Source organism: Castanea sativa, chromosome 5 (assembly GCF_040712315.1).
Source record: "Castanea sativa cultivar Marrone di Chiusa Pesio chromosome 5, ASM4071231v1".
Lineage (NCBI taxonomy): Eukaryota > Viridiplantae > Streptophyta > Magnoliopsida > Fagales > Fagaceae > Castanea > Castanea sativa.
Genome location: NC_134017.1, coordinates 1806173 through 1826201, shown reverse-complemented (window position 1 = coordinate 1826201; position 20029 = coordinate 1806173). Strand labels below are relative to the sequence as shown.

The 20029-nt window shown below is 34.2% G+C and overlaps 1 protein-coding gene across 1 annotated transcript; it reads right to left on the bottom strand.

The window, feature by feature from the left end:
• Positions 1-8032: 8032 nt before the first annotated feature.
• On the bottom strand, positions 8033-8932 carry LOC142633404 (uncharacterized). Its single transcript, XM_075807638.1, has one exon. The coding sequence runs from the start codon at positions 8930-8932 to the stop codon at positions 8033-8035; it is 900 nt and encodes a 299-aa protein (XP_075663753.1).
• Between the last annotated feature and the right edge of the window lie 11097 nt (positions 8933-20029).

The window sequence follows — 20029 nt, the reverse complement described above, 5'->3', positions numbered from 1 at the left end:
GTCCACGTCATCGACGAGGATATCAGGATCATTCAATGCTGCCAACAATGTCCCTGGCAGTTACAAAACCAGCTAGACAGACCGTTGAGGGCATATTAAACCTCATTACTAAGTAGGAAACGTTATCAAAGAAGGCATTAACATCATAATATCAACCACAACGGGAGAATCCGGAACAATATATATATAAAGCCCTCACATCGCCAACACCAGGTACGAATACGAAAAATAAGATATACTAAAATATTCTGAACTCTTATTATAAGCTCCCTTGTGTTGACTTTGGCATCGGAGGCATTGTGGCAGGCACCACACCGGTGACCATTCTAGGGAGCTCTTACTTCCACGGTGACACAAGCAAGCACCGGGCCCCATCGGGACAATCTCATTATAACTGACGAACCTTCGCTTCATCAATTAGGAAAACAAAAATGGAAACCAATTCCAGGCTATACAAAAGAGCAATTAGATCTTAAACCGGCTAGAAGGAAGAAAAAGGCCCAGATCCATACTATTATTCATAGACCTCAACAAGTTTTGGAGGAAAAAGAAAAGCAGAGCATGACTTTTACTAATACAATAAAAAAAAATCAAACAATTCAAATTTTCAGAACCCCTCAACAGAGGATTAAAAAGTACAACAGATCCACAAAACATATATTCTGCAAAATGGGAAAATTAATACATAAGTAAATTGCAAACCTCACACGACAGGAAAATTCAATTCAAGCTACGTAATTCAAACAAGCCAACATAAACAGAGCATGGATCACTACACACTATGTTTCAACTTTATATATGTTAAATGATGTGAAGCCAACATAGTATATTGGAGGCTCAGACAGTGTTGACATTCAGAATATCAAAAAAACAGTTTTGATATTCTGTTTGACTTGGTGGGAACAATCTTTTTGCCTTGAAGTTGCAGACTTTGAAATTTCTTGGATCTCTTAGATTGTAATTTAAAAAGGGTCTTCTCTTCCTTGTTGATCAAAGGCTTTCAGCTTCTATCCAAGCCACTCACGTTTGGCCGCCTCTGCATCAAGAAGAGAGACGCCGGTCAGAACCAAGAACAACACTAGTAGCAGCTCAGTTTGACTAGAAGCACAAGTGATCTCTTTCTAATCACCTCAGTTTTTCTCTCTTAAGAACGTTTCTCCATCTCTCTATGAATCGGATTGGAATTTTTTTTTAAACGTGCGTATCACATGAATTGAGTAGACGTTAGTATTAAACAGCTAAACAAACGGAAGTTGTGATTTGCCACATGTTTATAGTTCAGTACTAAATTCGCTAAAATGAAAGTTGAATGGTGGTGAGGACTAAAACTCCAAAATTTGAGAGGTGTATGAGTATTTTTTTTTTCTATTTTAAATAAAATAAAAAAAATAAAATATTTGATGTTGAGTATATTGTAAAGTAAGATAGTAAAAATAAATAAAGTAGTTTTTTGAGGTGTTAAAAGCTAAATTTTTTAGCGCAACTATTGTGAATGCTCTAAAAAACAAAAAAAAAAATCCTAGCTCACTTAATATTAAAAAAAAAAACATTATTTTGATTTGTTTTGTTTTTGTCTTTTTTGCATCTTAATATATTAAGAAACAATAATTTTGTGTATTTATAATTTGCTAATACTATATGGATGCCTATTTGAAGTTTTTTTTTTTTTTTGCTTACACTCCGGCCTCCACTAACTTATATCCTAGGTCTGTCCTTGGTTAAATCCATTGAATAAAGTTAAATGTTTGAAATAAATTTCAGTCAAACTTTTTTTTTTTTTTTTAGGGAAAAGACATTGAACTTTAATTAAGAAAAACCGGCTATATCAGCCTGAAGTACAAAATAAAATTATGGTAGAACATCTTCCATCCACATAAGAAAATTTGGCACATTAATAGAGTATCTACCCAGAGCATGAGCAATCTTATTGCCTTATCTCCCAGTGTAAGAGTAAAGAAATTGAGAAAAAAAAAAAACCCGAGATAGTGTGGAGGGTAAAAGTTCCTGAACAAAACATTTGGGCCTTGGGCTTTATTGATGGGTGCCAGTTCGTTTCTGACTAAAGGCCTCGAGGCCCACAAGTCAGCCCACACTGTGAAGGTCCGGGAAGTTATCTGAGGATGAATGTCTCCTCGGACAGGCCCGACGATGACCCTAGGACTTGCCAAGAAGACTAAAGACAGATTTATGAAAAAGCCATTGGGTAAAAGGGGGATCCAAGTACCCTCTAGACGCAGCGGTGTGAGAGAAATATCTCAGAAAAAAGCTGCTACCTCCCTGGCCGCATTAATGGGGAAATGACCCCTGAACAGTGGAATTCAACCTTCCTGCTATTATTTAAAGACTTCAAGAAGGTGGTGGATGAGACAAGTATCTAGTAGGAAGATTTGAGGGACACGTGGACGAATAGGGAAGAAGAAGGGGTATTTAAGAAGAGAAGAGAGGAAAGAAAAGGGGGTTGGTCAGTTAGCTAAAAAAGAAGGAAGAACTGTAATTTTTGGCATAGAAAAAGAAGCAATATACAAATCGTCCTCAGCTTACGTCCGAGGAGGTTCCCTTGTCATATTTGTTTATCATTTGCAAAGATTGTGGCATACTAGCCTGCTCATCAAGCTTCCAATACCCCTAAACTAGATTTCAAATCCACACTCTACAAATCTTATTGTTTAAGGCTCATTGGGCCTGAGCCCACGTCTATCCTTGGGTCCAGGTGCAATTGTGCACTTACAGATAGTATCTTCGCATCTTGTATCAAAGGGGCATGGGAAGCCAATTAAAAAACCTCAACGGCCAGAGCTTTAACAATCATCCCCAAATCACCTTCCAAAACAGCGTGGGTAATACCAAGTTCTGTCCCAACCTCAATAGCACGGGCTGCAGCTAGAGCCTCAATATCCATTGCTTAGTAAGCTTGAGGTAATTTTTGGTATAGAGCTTCAATGACCTGACTTTGGCTATTCCGATTGATCACACCAAGTCCGGATATGTTATCTTCTTTGACTGCTCCATAGAAGGTGTAAATTGCATTTTAGCTAATTTAATTTAATAAAAAAAAATTTGTTCGAACAATAATTAATTAATTAGAAAAGTCGAACAGTTATGGTACTATATGGGGGTACATTTTAATTATTAAATATATATTTTCATATTGGTAAGCATTAATTTTTCATTTATAGTTAAACATATATCAATTTAAAAATATTAATGGATAATAAAGTTCATCCATAGTCTTCAAATGATGTTTAGAATATATATATATATTAATATATATATATTAATATGTTTAGAATATATATATATATATATATATATATATATTAATATGTGTACTGTAAATTTGAGAACAAAAAATTACGAGAGAAAACGGTGTGTTATATAAAAACAGAGAGAGATTCTTATTTCCTCACGTGGCCGCCTACATTCTTAGACTTCGTGAAAATTGTACAACTGAATAATCATGAATCATGCAAGAAATTGAATAGGTGTGAAAAAGTAGATCAATTTTTCCACGTCCCTAGCAGCACTCCAAGAAAAGGTGTGATCATGATAAAGTATGGAAATTAAAGACAAACCTTTGATCTCTTTTCTTATGGGTTAAGACTTAAGATAGGCACAGGTGTAACTAGGAGTCTAGGTGTTAAAAAGACTAGCAGACTGAATAAAGTAGTCTTTGAAGGAATTGTTACCACCCATTTATCAATTTTACATCTGAAGGATAGTGAGAATCCTCGTCAGCACTCACAATTGAGGAACCAAATACAACTTCCGACCGACCAAAACAATCCATCGTTGTATTAAAGTACGATTCCTTCATCCACCATTTCCACCTTATCTAACCTAAACCCAAATTTAATTCTCAAAATTGCAAAGCCAAATTTCATGTACTAATTAAATCAGTGACGTATACTTCATTTTGAAATTAAATAAGGAAGCTAAGACCACCGCACACCCTTGGTGCGATAGATACTCTATAAGTATAAGTACTTGTGGAGTGTGGGTGTGGGGGTAAGGATCGGAGTTCAAGTCTCTAAGAGGGAGCTTTACACACATATACACTTAGATTAAGTTAGAGTAGAATTCTATCTTGTATAAAAATAAATAAATAAATAAGGAAGCTAAGTGATTCTCAAAATAATAATAATAATAATAATAATAATAATAATAATAAAATTTTGAGAATCACTTAAGATGCGTCAAGTAATAGAATTCTATCTGACCTAATGTTTTCTCCTTTTAGCATTAAATTTCTTGTGGGGTTTTGCATTCTACTTTTGCTCATGTTTTGCAGTGTTGGTATATTACGCATTATGAATTTGAGACCTATATTTGTAAGACATTTTAAATTGGCTTGCATACCAACAACTCTACTTCCTCCTTGTGGTGTCCCCATTCTTCTCAATCTGCACTCTTCATTTTAATTCTTGTTAGTTTCATATTGTTGGCTTAAATTGGGTTTTCGCTTAATGAGAAAACATTAGGTCAGGTTGTGGCATACAACACTGGTTTTACGCCATCCAATAGCCTTTTGTCACGTCACCCATCACTTAAAAACATAACGTCTTAAAGGAAAAAAAAAAAAAAAAAAAAATCACGCTGTGTTCCCACAAATCTCACAACCCCTCTATTCGCTTTCATCTTTCTCTAGACTCACCCATCGTTGAAATCCCTAACAGAGGAAGAGAAACAAAATGATTTAAAAAAAAAAAAGTTCTCATCGTTTTCCTCTGCTTCACCAAGCCGTGTCCTCTGCCGTGACCACGAAACACCCTAAGTATGTTTGGTTGCCAAGAAATTGAAAAAACAAAAACGAAAAAGAAAAAGAAGAAGAAAACCCCATCTCTTTCTAGTTTTACTCAGAAGGATGGGGTAAAACCCGACAAGAACAACAATAATAATACTAAAAAAACACAACAATTCAACACAACAGACTTAAAATTCTTCACATATTTCCCACCCACATCTTCAATTTTCTTTTCCTCATGTTTTCTCAGCAACCAAAAAAAAACAAAGGAGACAGTCAAATCAATAAAGACCCACAATTTTATTTAGTACCCAAAAGAGAAAAGAATGAGAAAAACTCAAAAAGGGTAGGAAAGGAAGGCTAAAAAACCAGTGAAGCAGTTGAGTTTGATGTTGGCTTGGGCGCGTTCAGCGAAGAGCTCAGTGCTTTCATGGTTTTGCTCGATGGCCTAGTAGTAGAGTTCGGCTGCAAGCTCGAAGCGGTCGTCGATGTAGGCTTCCTTGGCCTTAATTTCTAGATCGGACGCCATGGCTTGCACACAGAGAGACCGAGAGAGAGAGATAGGAAGAGTCCAGAGAAAGAGGAAAACGAAGAGAGGGGTTGTAAGATTTGTAGGAACAGAGCGTGATTTTTTTTTTTGTTGGAAATCGTTCTGTTTTTAAGTGATGGATGATGTGGCAAAAGGCTATTGGAAGGCGTAAAACCAGTGTTTTACGCCACAGCCTGACCTAATGTTTTCTCAAAAAGAGAAGAAAACCATGTTAGACAATTAGAAAGAGAGTTATCTTTTCTTCTTTTTTATTTTGAAAGTTTAAAAGAGAAAACTAGAGAGAGATGCTCACCAGCTTTTTAGAAACATTTTGATCCACTATTGATTTCCTTGCATACAAATTCTATCATTGTAATTTGAAAGTAATTAAATAGATCAAGGTCAGGGATATGATTGTGAATAGAAATTTGTGAAGAAAACCAAAATCTGTAGTAAACTCATCACCTTAAGTCCACAACACCAAGCCACCCTAAAATGAAATGTCCCACTACCATCAAACTACACTAATGGATTAGATGTCCACATCATATTGCCCAAAAGTACAAAAGCTCTTAGCCAGCAAAATTCAACATTTTAAAATAAAGCAAAGCCACCTTGATTCTTGACCAGTATTCAAATGACAAAAGCAAAAGAAACTGGGGAACCAAACTACACTTGCCCAGTTGCCCACCAAAATAGTCAAAGCTAATTATGCTCCATCAGCAACCAGATACACAGGCTACTAAAGGCTGCAGCTGTTTAAATTATTAAAAGCTGTAATTAAATCAGTAACATATATGACCTCCAAAAATCAAATGAAGTATATGAGAATGAATATCTGGTTATAATCATAAAAACACCCAGAAAATCAAATAGTATAATTTAGAGTTGTGAAAAAGGGAAAAAAAAATTAAAGAAATCATTTAAGACAATATGACTCTCGCGCCCAACACAGATAACCAAGATAAAACCTATGAAGCACGGGTGCGTTTCGGGATTCGGGTGCGGGTACGGGAGCGGGTGCGGGACTCAGCAATTTCTGAAAAAGTAGGGTGCGGGTGCGGCAGGGTGCGGCGATTAAAAAATTATTTAAAATATTTTTATTTATATTTTTAATATATTGCTAAACATACTTTTTTCACATTATATAAACATATACCAAATTTAAGAACAATAGTAAATAATAACTAGAATACAACTTCATTATATAAACATTCCATGATGTTCGAAAATTAAAATACAACTCACAAGTTTGAAACTAAAACAAAATAAAAGATACATCAACAAGACAATCAAACACCAATTTCATCATCATCAAGATCAATAGCTTCACTTCGAACTTCACTTTCACTAGTAGTAACACTAGTGCTAACATTCCCAATAACCATGGCCTCCAACTCTGGCTCATCAAGTGTAAGAGCTGCATTCTCAAGAATTCCAGCTCCTTCATGTATGTCGCTAACATTCCAAGAGTCTCCTGCAATATCCCACATCTTTGTATCTCTATTTATATACTCCGCATTGCGCCTTGACAAGAGTCGAAGATAAAAATGCACATATACCAAATCCTCAGCACGTGCAGGAGCCATTTTGTTTCTTTTTAAGGAATGAATAAATTTGTATGTGCTCCAATTCCTCTCAGCACATGAGGATGAACAAGGTTGTCCAAGAAGTTTAAGGGCAAGGGTTTGAAGAGTTGGAAATGCGGAGCTATGGTATTGCCACCAAACCAAAGGTTGTAAGACCCACCTATCTGTCAAGATAGCTGGTGAAGGAAACCTCCCTCCTGAAAATGCAGCAAACTCAGACTTCACCACATTTAATTCATTCACATCTTCAAAGAATCGATCCAAACACTTGCTCCTTTCCATAGAAATTTCATGATCTCGATGTGGAGGGATGCGTTTTGAATTCTCCAAAAGCCATTCAGTGGAGTAATACCTAGAGTTAAAGATTAAAAAACAAATATAAATGAAATGTGTGTTTTACTAGAAAGGGGAACTAAAGAAAATAGAAAATAGAAAATAGAAAATAGAAAATAAATGTACTTACCTAGGATTTAAGGAATGAGCCAAGCCGTGTAGTGGAGTACAATTTTTAGTCCAACGATCAATAAGTATATCATACACCACACTCCAAAATGAGTTATACTCATCGTCTTCCAAGCCTTCATGTCGATATATTGCTACCTTTACCTTCTCTATCATTGAATCCCACATCTCATACACAAGATGAAGACAAGGCTTATCTGTGTCAGCTACTCGTATCATATCATAAATAGGTGCTGTGAATTCAAGGATATAATCAACCTTATCCCACCAAAGATCACTTAGAATCATCTCTTTCACCTTTTGAGCTTTTCCAACATCATCCTCCCTATAAGAAGCCCATTGCTCATTAATAGCCATGGCTTGAAGGCATCTTTTTATCAACTTCAACCTTTTTAGCATTATAAAAACCGAAGCAAATCTAGTATCAGCAACTTGGAGCAATTTTAATGGACAAAATTCATTAAACATTGCCAACCTCATTGAATGGTTCATGATAAAAACACGTATGAAGGATGCATCATCAGCAATACGTGTAATCCAACTACATTCCTCATATGTAACTTCATTCTTTTCAGTGTTTTTTGCTGCACAAATATTCTTCAAAGCTAGATTGAGAGTGTGGACAACACAGGGTGTCCAAAATATTTTAGGATACTCACCCTCAATAAGAGCTCCAGCAGATTTCATCACATTAGCATTATCAGTGATGACTTAAACAACTTTCTCATGTCCAATCTCTTTTATAGCATCCCTCAACACCCCAGCAATATAATGTTTGTCTTTGAACTCACCTGACCCATCAATTGCCTTAATAAACACTAGACCCCCATCTGATACAGCCATAATATTTATAAGAGGCCTCCTTTGTGGATCTGACCATCCATCAGAAACTATACTTACACCATTTTCAACCCAAAAGTCCTTAATTAGTTTCAAAAGTCTATCAACATGAGCTTTTTCTCTTTGCAAAAGTGTTGTTCTCAAGGCATTGTATCTAGGAGGAACATAACTTGGAATGCTATGAGTAGTGGCATATGAATAGGAACTACGATAATATGGGTTCCTTGCAAAGTTAAATGAAATCCCACCAGTGTAAAACATCCTAGCAATTTGACTATCCAATTCATGTCTAGCATTATTTTGGAATAATTTCTCCACCGAAGGATTCACAACCTTCCTCCTCTTATTACCATCAAAGAGATTTGTACTATCACTCTCTTCTTGTGTCCGAAATGGGGGAATACTCCCAATAGGCCCACGGCTTGGGGGAGGTGGGGGTAAGGGAATTTGTTTTCTCCGTTCTCTTTCTAATTTATCATTCTTAACTTGATCATGCATTTGTTGCATTTCCAACCTATGGCTCGGTGTCACACTAGGGCATACTTTAATACCTTTATTAACAATTCTTAATAAATGAGCCTTAACCCTAGAATAGGATCCCAAATAAATATTACCACAATAGTTGCACTTAAAGTGTGTGTTTCCACCTGATTTAATAGTAGAACCAGATGGTTTTTCTATTTTAGTCACATACTGCCAAAGAGGAGCTTCATCATTTGGCACTCCTTCATTAGATGAAGGTGAACTTTTTGTGCTAGTAGCTTCATCCATTTCAAATTCAACAGATTCAATTTAACCTACAAATAATTTCTAAATATATAATAACTATTAATTAAATAAAAAATCAAACCCAATGTCACAGACTCACAAAAAAATAAAAATAAAAAAATCAGATCATCACAGATTCACAACACAATCACAAATCTGAGTAATAATAACTATTAAGTATTAACTAAATAAAAAATTAAACGTCACAAGACTCACAAAAAATAAAATAAAAAATAGAAAAAAATCAGCTCATCACAGTCCACAACACAATCACAAATCATAATAACTAATAGTTGCAAATTTAGCTATTAACTAACTAAAAAATCATCTATTAACAATAAACTAAGAGTGTGAGTGTGAGAGCCATCAGCTATGATACCTGACAGTGAGGGGAGACCGAGAGCAAGGGAGACAAAGTGGAGCGCTGAAAAATGAGATGTGCTGAAGAGTGAAGGACTGATGGTAGAGAGTGGGAGAGACTTGAGAGCACTAGCTTGAAGAGGCAGGGGCTGGGGCGGTTGAGAGTACAGAACCAGACTTGAAAAAAATGAAGAGAGGTTTATGGCTGCTGGGACGAGTGATCTGTGAGGGAGTTAGGCATATAAGGGTTTCAAAATTTTTTTTACAAAACGCAACTGTTTGCCATTTTTTTTTCCGGCTAAGTAAAATGGTGCGTTGCGCACTTGTTTCTTTTTTTTTTTTTGAATTTCCGCCGTATCGGCCGGTATCCGATTCAGGCCGAATTGGCGCGTGTCGGCCTGATTTCACGCGCGTCGGCTTGAATCGGCGCCGTATTGGCGCGAATCGCGCCGAAAAAATTGATTTTTTATTGCCCGACGCGGCACGGACGCGCAGGCAGCGGCGTCGCCTGCGCGTCGCCGCGACGGGCCGCGTCCGACGCGGGTGCGGCGGCCCAAACGCCACACTCGTGCTTCATAGGATAAAAAAAATAAAATAAACAAAAAACAAAGAAACACAGCTATGATGATGATAAACAAACCCAAAGAGCTGCAATACAGAAAATTTGGCATCCAAAAACGATAAAAAATCCAAATATAAACATGTTAAGCTGCAAATATGATGCACATAAAACGTGTGTTCTGAAGATTTAAAGAACGGATTCTAAAAGGAAAATACTTGATCTGATGAGTGCAACTCCAACTATTTTTGCAACAACAATAAATAGTTGTGATTTCTAACGAGAGGGTTGAGGAAAGAGTGATAAGCGAATCTGAAGGAGGACAGCTTTGTTAAATGGAACGCAGATTGCGGGCGCGTATGCACTGGACCCGTTGGATCCGTTAGGATGTTGACACCTGTGCATCTTGGTATCACTGACCTTGTTGACACTTTGTATAGTTTTGGATTTTTGCGCTGCAAAAGTCAAAACTTTTCCAATTTACCTTGCGGAAGATACCTTCAAACTATTCATATATCTATTTGTTGCTATTTGTTGGGTGTAAGTTTTGAAAATCTAACTATTGAATTTTATATTACTTATGTTCTTAATATGTATATCAAATTTCATTCAAATCGGATATTATTTACTATTCGATTAATAAACTTATTTTTTATACACAATTTTAGACCACAAAAATTTGAAATTTTAACATTTATTTGATGACATAGCAATTAATCTTTGATCTTTTTGAAAATTTTCAAACATGAAGGATATAACAAGAACATGTAATCCAACGATCAGAAAACACTTAACGCATCTCTATCACTTGACGCATCTTAAGACAATATGACCATGGGTTTTATAAATTTTATTATATTTTAATGGAAAAATTAACAGATGCTTTAAGTGGTTTAGTCTAAGAAATATTTTTTAAAAAATTTTATGAGTAAAAAAAAAGCAAAATTTTCACAATTTTTTATATATCTCATGAAAGTTATATCAAAACTTTCCTAACATGGTTGATTAACAAATGCTCTAAGGGCACTTATTAACTTGATCTATATTCAAAAACTACCCTATCAATGTGTTAGTTTATCAAAGATCAATTAACTACTCACCTTATTTTTCCTATGCAGGAGTTATTCATTCAACTAACACGACAATTTAAATGTGAATATTCTTCTTTTTATTTTTATTTATTTTTATAAATATGATAAAATTAATTTGAGAACTACAACATTTTAGTTTATGATAATTGCTCTTTATCATCAAATTAGATTACACATAAATACTTATTGAGTTTGATTAACCAGTGCTCTTAAAGTATTTGTTAATTAACAATTTAAAAAAAGTTTTAATACAATTTTTATGAAAAATATAAAAAGCTATTAAAAAAAGGAAAAAAATTAACTACAAAATTGGTTGTAATTTTAAGCTACAACCTTACTCAATATCTTTTTATTGAAAGTAAATTTTAACAAATTCATCATTAGATTACATCTTCTTCTTATATTCTCTATGCTTGCAAAATTTCTAAAAAATTAGAGATCAATAGCTATATTATCAATAAATTGTTTAAATTGCAAGTTTTTGTAGTTTAAAATTATGCATAAAATATAAGCTTATTGATCATATAGTAAATAATATCCAATTGACACAAAATTTGACATGTGTATTGAAAACATAAAGAATATGCAATTCAACGGTTAAATTTTCAAAATATGTATAATATATATTTTATTAAGTAAGGTTGTAACCTAAGGGTACAACTAATTTTGTAGTTAAAGTTTGCCTTTAAAAATATCAATTACTTTTTCTTTTTTCAAAAAGAGTTTTTAAAAATATTTTTCCCACGTTGTTTTATTCATTGAAAGTTTTAGTAATATTGCGTTTTGGCCTTTCTAATTCCTTATTCATTGGATTGAAACAAAATCACTTCTTGGCTCATTACAAGATACCTAACAATCGGATGAGTTAGTTGATCAATTATATCGACCATTTATGACCTAAACTTGGCTCCAGACCGGCCATATTTGTCTTGCACCGTGTATAAATTGTGTGTGTATATATATGTTTTGAATTTATCCATGGTACTTCATAAATTGATGTGAATAAAAATCTTCAGAAGATTTAGTTGCCAATTCAAGTTTGTTTATTGTTCTTCGTAGTCTAAGCATGAACATTTTAATGGTACAGATCACCCATATATATATATATATATATATATATTAATCTGGATCGCTTGCTGTATAACATGAAATATATAAGCAATATATTAGCATGTTTACTTTCTTATTGAGAAAATTCGCATAGGATTTCACTTTAGAAGGGTAAAGTGATCCAACGTTGCTCCTCAAACAATCCATTTCTTCGCTAGAGATGGCCTAATAAGTTTTGTTGCTGGTTCACGATTAGAACGTTGCATCATTAATATCACCACTACATGAAATTGCAAGGTGATTAGAAATTTTATGTGTCACACTGCCACTTGAAAATTTCAACATAGGACCACTTGCACAATTTTACAAATTTTTGTTTTTTTTTCTTTTCAACACAATTATACAAGAGTTAGAAAGAGTACTAGAGTAGGTAATAGGTTAGAGGATTCACTTTCTCCAAAAAAAAAAAAAAAAAAGGTTAGAGGATTCATGGCTCATGCTCATCAAAAAAATTATACAAACAAATATTCTTTGCATTCTTCCCATCTCATTCCCCCTCCCCCCCCCCCCCCCCCCCCCCTCTATCTATTAGGCCGCAAGAGTCACTGGCACTATAAATCTTGATGCAAATTCCTATATAATTTCTAATGATTCGATTTTGTTAGGTAAAGTAGTAATAGTGAAAGAAACAATCCATCACTTTTTTTTTCTCTAATCTTCTTTTCCACTATTGTATTCTTTTGTTATTTATTAAGCTAACCCATCATCAGGGCATTGCTTCTTCATCCTTTATTTCTTTCTAGTTTCTAGTGGTTTGTTTATGGTTGACAATAAATCCGTAAAAAGTATTTTCCTTTAGAGATTAAATTTTGTAAGAATGTGATGTAAAACCTATATTTTACCCCTCCAATCCCAACATGCCACATTACCTTATCACATATTTAAAAATAAGCACAATTATACTCCATCAATTCTAATACTCATATAAATCCAACCAAATTGGAAGTTTATAAAAATGTTATTAAATGTGGTGAGATGTATTGAATTTTAAGTAAAGTGCTAATGTAGCAATATTTTATTGGATGTGTTAAGGACATATTTTATGTACTTGGCTAATCCTTTGACAAAACGCATTTTACTTGTATTTGGGTAGATCTAGAATGTGTTTAATACTTCAAAGAACATGTTGTTTAAGTCTAGTATTAAAGCCATGGAGATTGGACAAAGAAACAAGTGAAGAAAATGTGTTTACTGAAGCTGGATACCTGCTAGACACTTCCTGAACACCTGCTGGACAGCTGCTTGACAGATAGCTATCTATTGAGGTTTAATGAGGCTCGACATCTGCTATCTATCGAGGTATCTATCGAGGTTAAGGAAATCAGAATTTTCATATTTGATTTTTGGGCTAGGCTTTCGTATTTGTGTAGGGTTTCTTATCTCACAACCTTAGACATATATAAGGCTTATTTTAGAGGCCGTCACATAAGAGAATACAAGGAGAACACATGAAAAAGGTGACCGAAGCCTTATTCTCTTAAAAAGAAGTTACTGCGTCTTTGCGCCTTAGGGTTTTGTAACTAAGTGTTTCTTGATCTTCATTGAAGTGAAGAACTTTGTAGCCAACATTCTTCGTTCTCAAGTTGGTGAGTGAGTCACATATTAAGATTCGTGCAAAGGAGTGAGTCACGTACGGAGATCCGTGCATCAAAGGGTGGCGTTCATATATTGAAGAGTTCAGAGGTTCTAAAGCGGTAGAAGGTTTCTACTATGAGTTCATCTACGGAGATTGTAAAGTCTAGGGACAAAGGTTTTGTACTAGATCTGAAACTTCTCTTTACTATAGTGAATTGCTTTTCGGGAAGGTTCCCCCTCAGGTTTTTTACTGTGAAACTGGTTGGTTTCATTGGTTTTCCTGAGTTATCATATCTTGTCTTATTTATTTTTTCGCTGCACTTAGTTTTGACATGATATTGATGTTTGTTTATTTTAACAAGTTTTATGCATAATAAATCTAATTAACAACTTGTGTTTAAAATTTGTTAATTCTATCAACCGGGGTCTAAATTTCCCAACAGGATGGTGTAAAATATAAGTTTTACCAAATTATTACCAAATTCAAACTCTTTTCTTTACTATGGTTATTATTTTTATGATCAAATTGACCATTAATTGATTGGAATAGTTCTTCTCAACAAAATATATATATATATATATATATATATATATATATATATATATATATATATTGGAATAGCGTTTAGATTAATTTTTGGGGGGAAAAAATGATTCCTACTCTTAATTTTCGGTTTTTGGAGAGTTAAATGGCCCAAAACAAATTTTTTAGTTAGGTAAAAATGTTGGTCAACCCATTAAAACTAAACGTCTTCAACACTCATCTACCAAAGATGTTAAATTTTTGGGCTAAATTTTATGAATTTGTATTGTACTATTCTATGTCCACTAACCCAAATTTGGCATTTGGAAAGTACTTTGTTAAACCATATAATTAAGAAAAGGGAAAGATGGCTCAAATGGACAAGGCAAACCCATCTTTAAAAAAAAAAAAAAAAAAAAAAAACCCTTATTTGGTTTGTTAGAGAAAACAAAAATGGAAACCTAGCTCCAAATCATACCAAAAAAAAAAGATCTAAATCATAATCCATGTTAATTGGTGATTAGGAAAACAACTTAGAACCATTTAAAAAAACAAAATGAAAAAAAGTGACCCACCCATGTTGATTTGGAGCTTTTATAAAAATCCATACAAATCCACATCTTTAGTTTGCTAGCTCAAAAAGGAAGATTTGGTTTTGGAGGCCCATATCAATTTCCCCTCTGAAAACTTCCCAATTGCCAGCAGAAAGAAAAAAAGGCCCAGATCCACACAATTATTCATAGACCTCAACAAGTTTTGGCGGAAAAAGAAAAAACAGAGCATGACTTGTACTAATACAATAAAAAATCCAAATATTCATAATTCCTTAAAAGAGGATTAAAAAGTACAATAGATCCACACAACATACATTCTACAAAATGGGAAAAATAGTACATAAGTAAATTGCAAACCTCACACTACAGGAAAATTCAATTCAAGCAACGTAATTCAAACAAACCAACGAAAACAGAGCAAGGATCATAGTATATTGGAGGCTCAGACAGCGTTGAAGTTCAGAGCAAGTTGGATATTGTCATGGTTGCTGCTGTTAGTAACACCATCGGTGCTAGCAACGTTGCCTTCAGGAAGAGTTTGGATAACATTTCCAGTGTTGTTAGTTGTAAGCTTGCAAAATGCGAGAATGAGTGCGATGATGAGGACGAGTGAGCTAAGTATTTGTGCAGCAAGCTTAACGGTTGAAAGCAACGAGGTTTGTTCCCTGCATCAACAAGAGGAAATTAATTCTATGACTTACTGGAACCAACAAAAATAAAATTACAAAATAATTTGCTAATAAAAGAATATGCAGCCATTGTTACACATGTTTGGAGGAGGAGACAAAGAGGATGATAGGGTTGAAGGAAGAGGAGCCAGAAAATATAGAAAGGGTTTGCTTAAAAAGCAACTAGTTTAGCCGATATATATAGCTCTCAAATGGTCACTACTCTCTCACTTCAACTAGTTTCGCCGACGTAGGGACCAAATAGAGCTCACTACCCAGCATACTACCCAGTATGACTGTATGATGTTTGTAGATAGGGACCCGACTAGTAAGCAACATGTTAAGAGCAGCGCAAGTTTTGTTTGAACATACGTACAGGCAGTTTTGTGAATATCTTGGAATACACCCGAGTATCTCCGAGTTCCAAACTATCACCAGACTAGTTTGTGAGCGCGTGAGCGTCACGCGTCTCGGTTTTGTGCGTTTTGAGCAGAGTAGTTTGGTTTTGGCTTTTGAGCAGGGTGGTGAGTGCGTGAGGGTAAGGCTATCCAGCCGTTCGGTTCCCACACTATCTCCGATTGTCCGAGTCCCACACTATCTCCAATTGTCCTCAATCTCCACTTTTGAGAGTCCAACCACTTGTCCTTAATCTCCACTTTTGAGAGTCCCACCACTCTCTCTCCACTTTTGAGCAGAGTAGTTTGTGAGCGTGAGGGTTTTGGTTGAATATACATACTTTTTTTTTTTTTCTTTTTTCTGGGTAATTGTTTTTTTTTTTTTTTGGTTGGGTAATTGTTTATGCAGGGGATAGAACCCTAAGTTGACAGTTACTAGGAGAACGGGTACCACTTAGGCAAGAAGGCTCGGTGGTGAATATACATACCATTTTGTTTGTGGGTCAGACAGTTTTGTAAATATTTTGACTTCCTTATATTTCAAAATTACATTTGTTAATGAGTTAATGCTATAAAGATATATTAACCATTCATATGTGTTATTACTATCTAACGTGGGATTTAATCATTTAACTAATTAATTAGGTAATTTATACTTAAATTTCAAAATTAGAACATTTATTTATAATAGTTCTCTTTATCATTAAACCAAGACAATATATGAATATTTATATGTATACTTTTTTGTATACTAATATAGTAACATACTAGTATCTATTTCAAAACATGCAAAACATTTTACATCAATTCAGGATTGTGCTTTGTTTCTGTAAAGCAATATCAATATTTATAAACCATTTAGCTAAAATATAAATGATTATAATTGAACTATTTCTCAAAATTATTCTTGCTGTGCTTTAAGAGATTTAATGTACAACAAATTCTAAGAATTCACAGTAGATTAAAGAAATATAACTCTCTGTGAATGAGGCCATTTATTGTGGTTTTATAGGACCCTCTGCTGACTCAATGCATTTTGTGAATTCTGCCCTCCCTCTATTGTGCTTTAAGGGAATGCATTCTACTACCACTTTTTATTGTAGGACGTTTTTGCCCTCCCCCAACACGTTTTTGCCCTCCCTCAACAAAAATAAAATGCTAATAAAATAATTCACAGGACGTGCTCACTCCCTATTGGTCTCGTACTTGATTATCGGTCACCATTTGATTGGTAGGACGCTTTTTTTGAAGAAAAGATACGTTTTTCGAAGAATCCCCCACCAAATTACGAATATGAAGACACCTGAAAAAGAATATAAAGCTAATGCTATTCACGGACGTCTTTTTCTATCTATTTGCATTTTAGGACCACCTTTCACCACTTTACCACTATAGGAAGCGTATACAAATGTCTTTAATGCGTTTTCAACAAATGGTACAATTTATGATTCTAATTTCACCTCCCCTTATATTGGTCTTGCGCCATGCTTAAATGTGATATTGAATTGATCTCTAAAATTTCACAACAAATTTTTTTTTGATGTAATATTGTTATTGTGACAAAAATTTGTTGTCCTCCACACTTACACTAGTATATTAAAATCTTTTAAGAACACCTTCTTAAGGAACTATGTTTATGTTCATAGAAATTAGGAAGAGATGAATGTCTCAAATGCATTATCAATCAACAAACAATTAGAAGATTTAGTTGATCAATAGTACGATTTTTGAGACAAAATTGGCTGCCTATATATTGGTCTGACCGTGCGCGATGCTTAAATTGTATATTGAATTGATCCCATTAATTTTATAGTATTTACATTTTTTTTAGACATATTTCAAATGGGGGAGGAAGATTTGAACACTAGATATTTGAAACACTCAGAGGTACCAAGCAAATTGACCTAAAGGTCATTGGTATTTTGGTGCAACATATTCGATTTAACATAGATTTTGTTGTTACACAGTAAATGTTTTGAAATAATTTAACACATGCCAAAAGTCTTTAACTCACCCAGGATCCCAATTATTGAATCATTAAAAAAAAAAATTGACACAATAATTCTAACACATGTACACATATATATACAAACATATAATTACACACACGATTTTTAATTTTTATATAGAGATAAGCCAAAATTCAAGTAGATACCTTGGGTCAGGTTTATGACAACCCTTTGAAAAGCATGTTATCTTGCCTATGAGTTAAACCTTTGATACAATTCCTTAGGTGTGTTGTACATTTTGTTTCTTATTTAAATTCAAACAACTGATTACATTAAATGTAATTGTTTTGGGGAAAATTAACATAATTTGTATTGTATTGGTCAATGCAATAATGTATTTGATTTTAGTTAAGAAACCTAAAGTAAAAAAAATAAAAAATAGTACCTAATTTTGTCATTATATATAAACAAATTCTAAAAAAAAAAAGCACCAAATTAAATAAATATATAGTTACTACTTACTAGTAAATATACATAATTAAATCAATATTGCATTATAATGATTAATTTTAATCCTTTTCTAAAATTAGCCTTGTTGGCTTATGTGAAAAGATGTCAGTGAAGTCAAGCCCATCCTGTTGAGTGTACGCTCTTGGCCACTAGTCTTAACCACAAGTCTTACCTTATATCTTTCTACAAAACCAATAGACTAATACTTTTTCTTATAGACCCACTTACAACTAATTGGTTGTTTCCTAGAAGCTAAAGTCCGGTGCCTTACTTATACAGTTAAACTTTTGGCATGTTGTTTTATTCATTGAAAATTTTAGTAATACGTTGTGTTTTGTTCTTTCTTATACCTTATGCTTTATCAAGGTGCGAGGTGATTGGAAATTTTATGTGCCGCAATGCCATTTGGAAATTTCAATGTACAACCACTTGTAAAATTATACAAAGAGTTAGAAAGAGTAGGTAACTGGTGAAGCCATTGAAGCTTTTGCTGCAAATGCAGCAGTTTAGCTTGCCAAGGATCTTGGCATTCATAAGCTTGAAATTAAAGGGGACTCATTGTTGGTCATCTCGGCCTTGAGAGACAATAGACCTTCCTATGCTTTGCATGGACATTTTATGGAAGAGACAAAAATCTTGTCAAAATCTTTACAATGGTTTAATTTTAAGCATGTTAAAAGGGGAGGGCAACCATTTAACCCATGCCCTTGCCAGAAGAAAGGTACATAACCTTCTCTTTGGTGTTGGTCACTACCCTGTGGCCAATTTGGATCCACAATAATAGAGTAGTGTTTGAAGGAATTGTTGTTAATGCTTTATCCAATTTGCATCTAATTTTAAATCTACAATGCAAGTACAAATAAGTTGTGCCGGTGGGAAAGGATAGCGAGAGGCCTCACCAGAAAGCACAGAGAGACGCATTTACTGCTTCGCGTTAACAGTGAGAACTGAGAAGCATTTCCCACTCTAATCAATTAGTTTAATTTGTTACAAATTCTATTTAAAAGAATTGCAAAGCCATCTTGACTTGTCTCCAAATGACACACACACGTACAAATTGAGGAATCAAATGCAACTGTCTAACTAAACAATCAATCGTTGAATCACATTTGGACATTTGACACTTGCTCTACAATCTTTATCATCTTAAATACAAGTGGTATTCTGAACCATTTTACAAAATTAGTCCCCTATTACTATCTCTTTTTACTTCAGGGGCTACATTTTAAAGATTCTGGTGTAAAATTTACAATTAGAATCGCATGACAGAGTACATAGTTATCTAATTCTAACTTGTCTCGGCTAAATTTAATCATCTCAAAACAACCAAGCCAAATGTCATGCAATAGTTAAATCAGTGAGTATATAGAGTTTCTCTTGGAATCAAATAAAGCAGATGAGATTCAGGAGAATGAACATGTAACACTCCAATAGTAAACAAAAATCAGATAACTTAACTTAGAGGTGAGAAAAAGAAAACACCCATGACCCATTTAACAAAAATGATATTAACTCTCACACCAAAAAAAAACAATTTTTTCTCGTACCTTCACATTTCTCTCTCACATTAATAGTCAAGTAATAAGGCAACTTAATAAAATAAAACCATCACGAGTAAATTGTGTAAACTCAAAAAATAAAAAACACAAACATCATCGCACGCGCGAAACACGTGTGATGAGACTAGTTTATTTTTATGGATCTCTTGCTGTGTAACATGAAATATAAGCAATACATTAGCATGTTTCATATCATGAAAATTCACAGAGAAACTGACTTTGCAATTGGAAGGGTAAAGTGATCCAA

Excerpts from the sequence above, each read along its gene's own strand:
- LOC142633404 (XM_075807638.1), bottom strand. The coding sequence starts at position 8,932 with ATGGATGAAGCTACTAGCACAAAAAGTTCACCTTCATCTAATGAAGGA.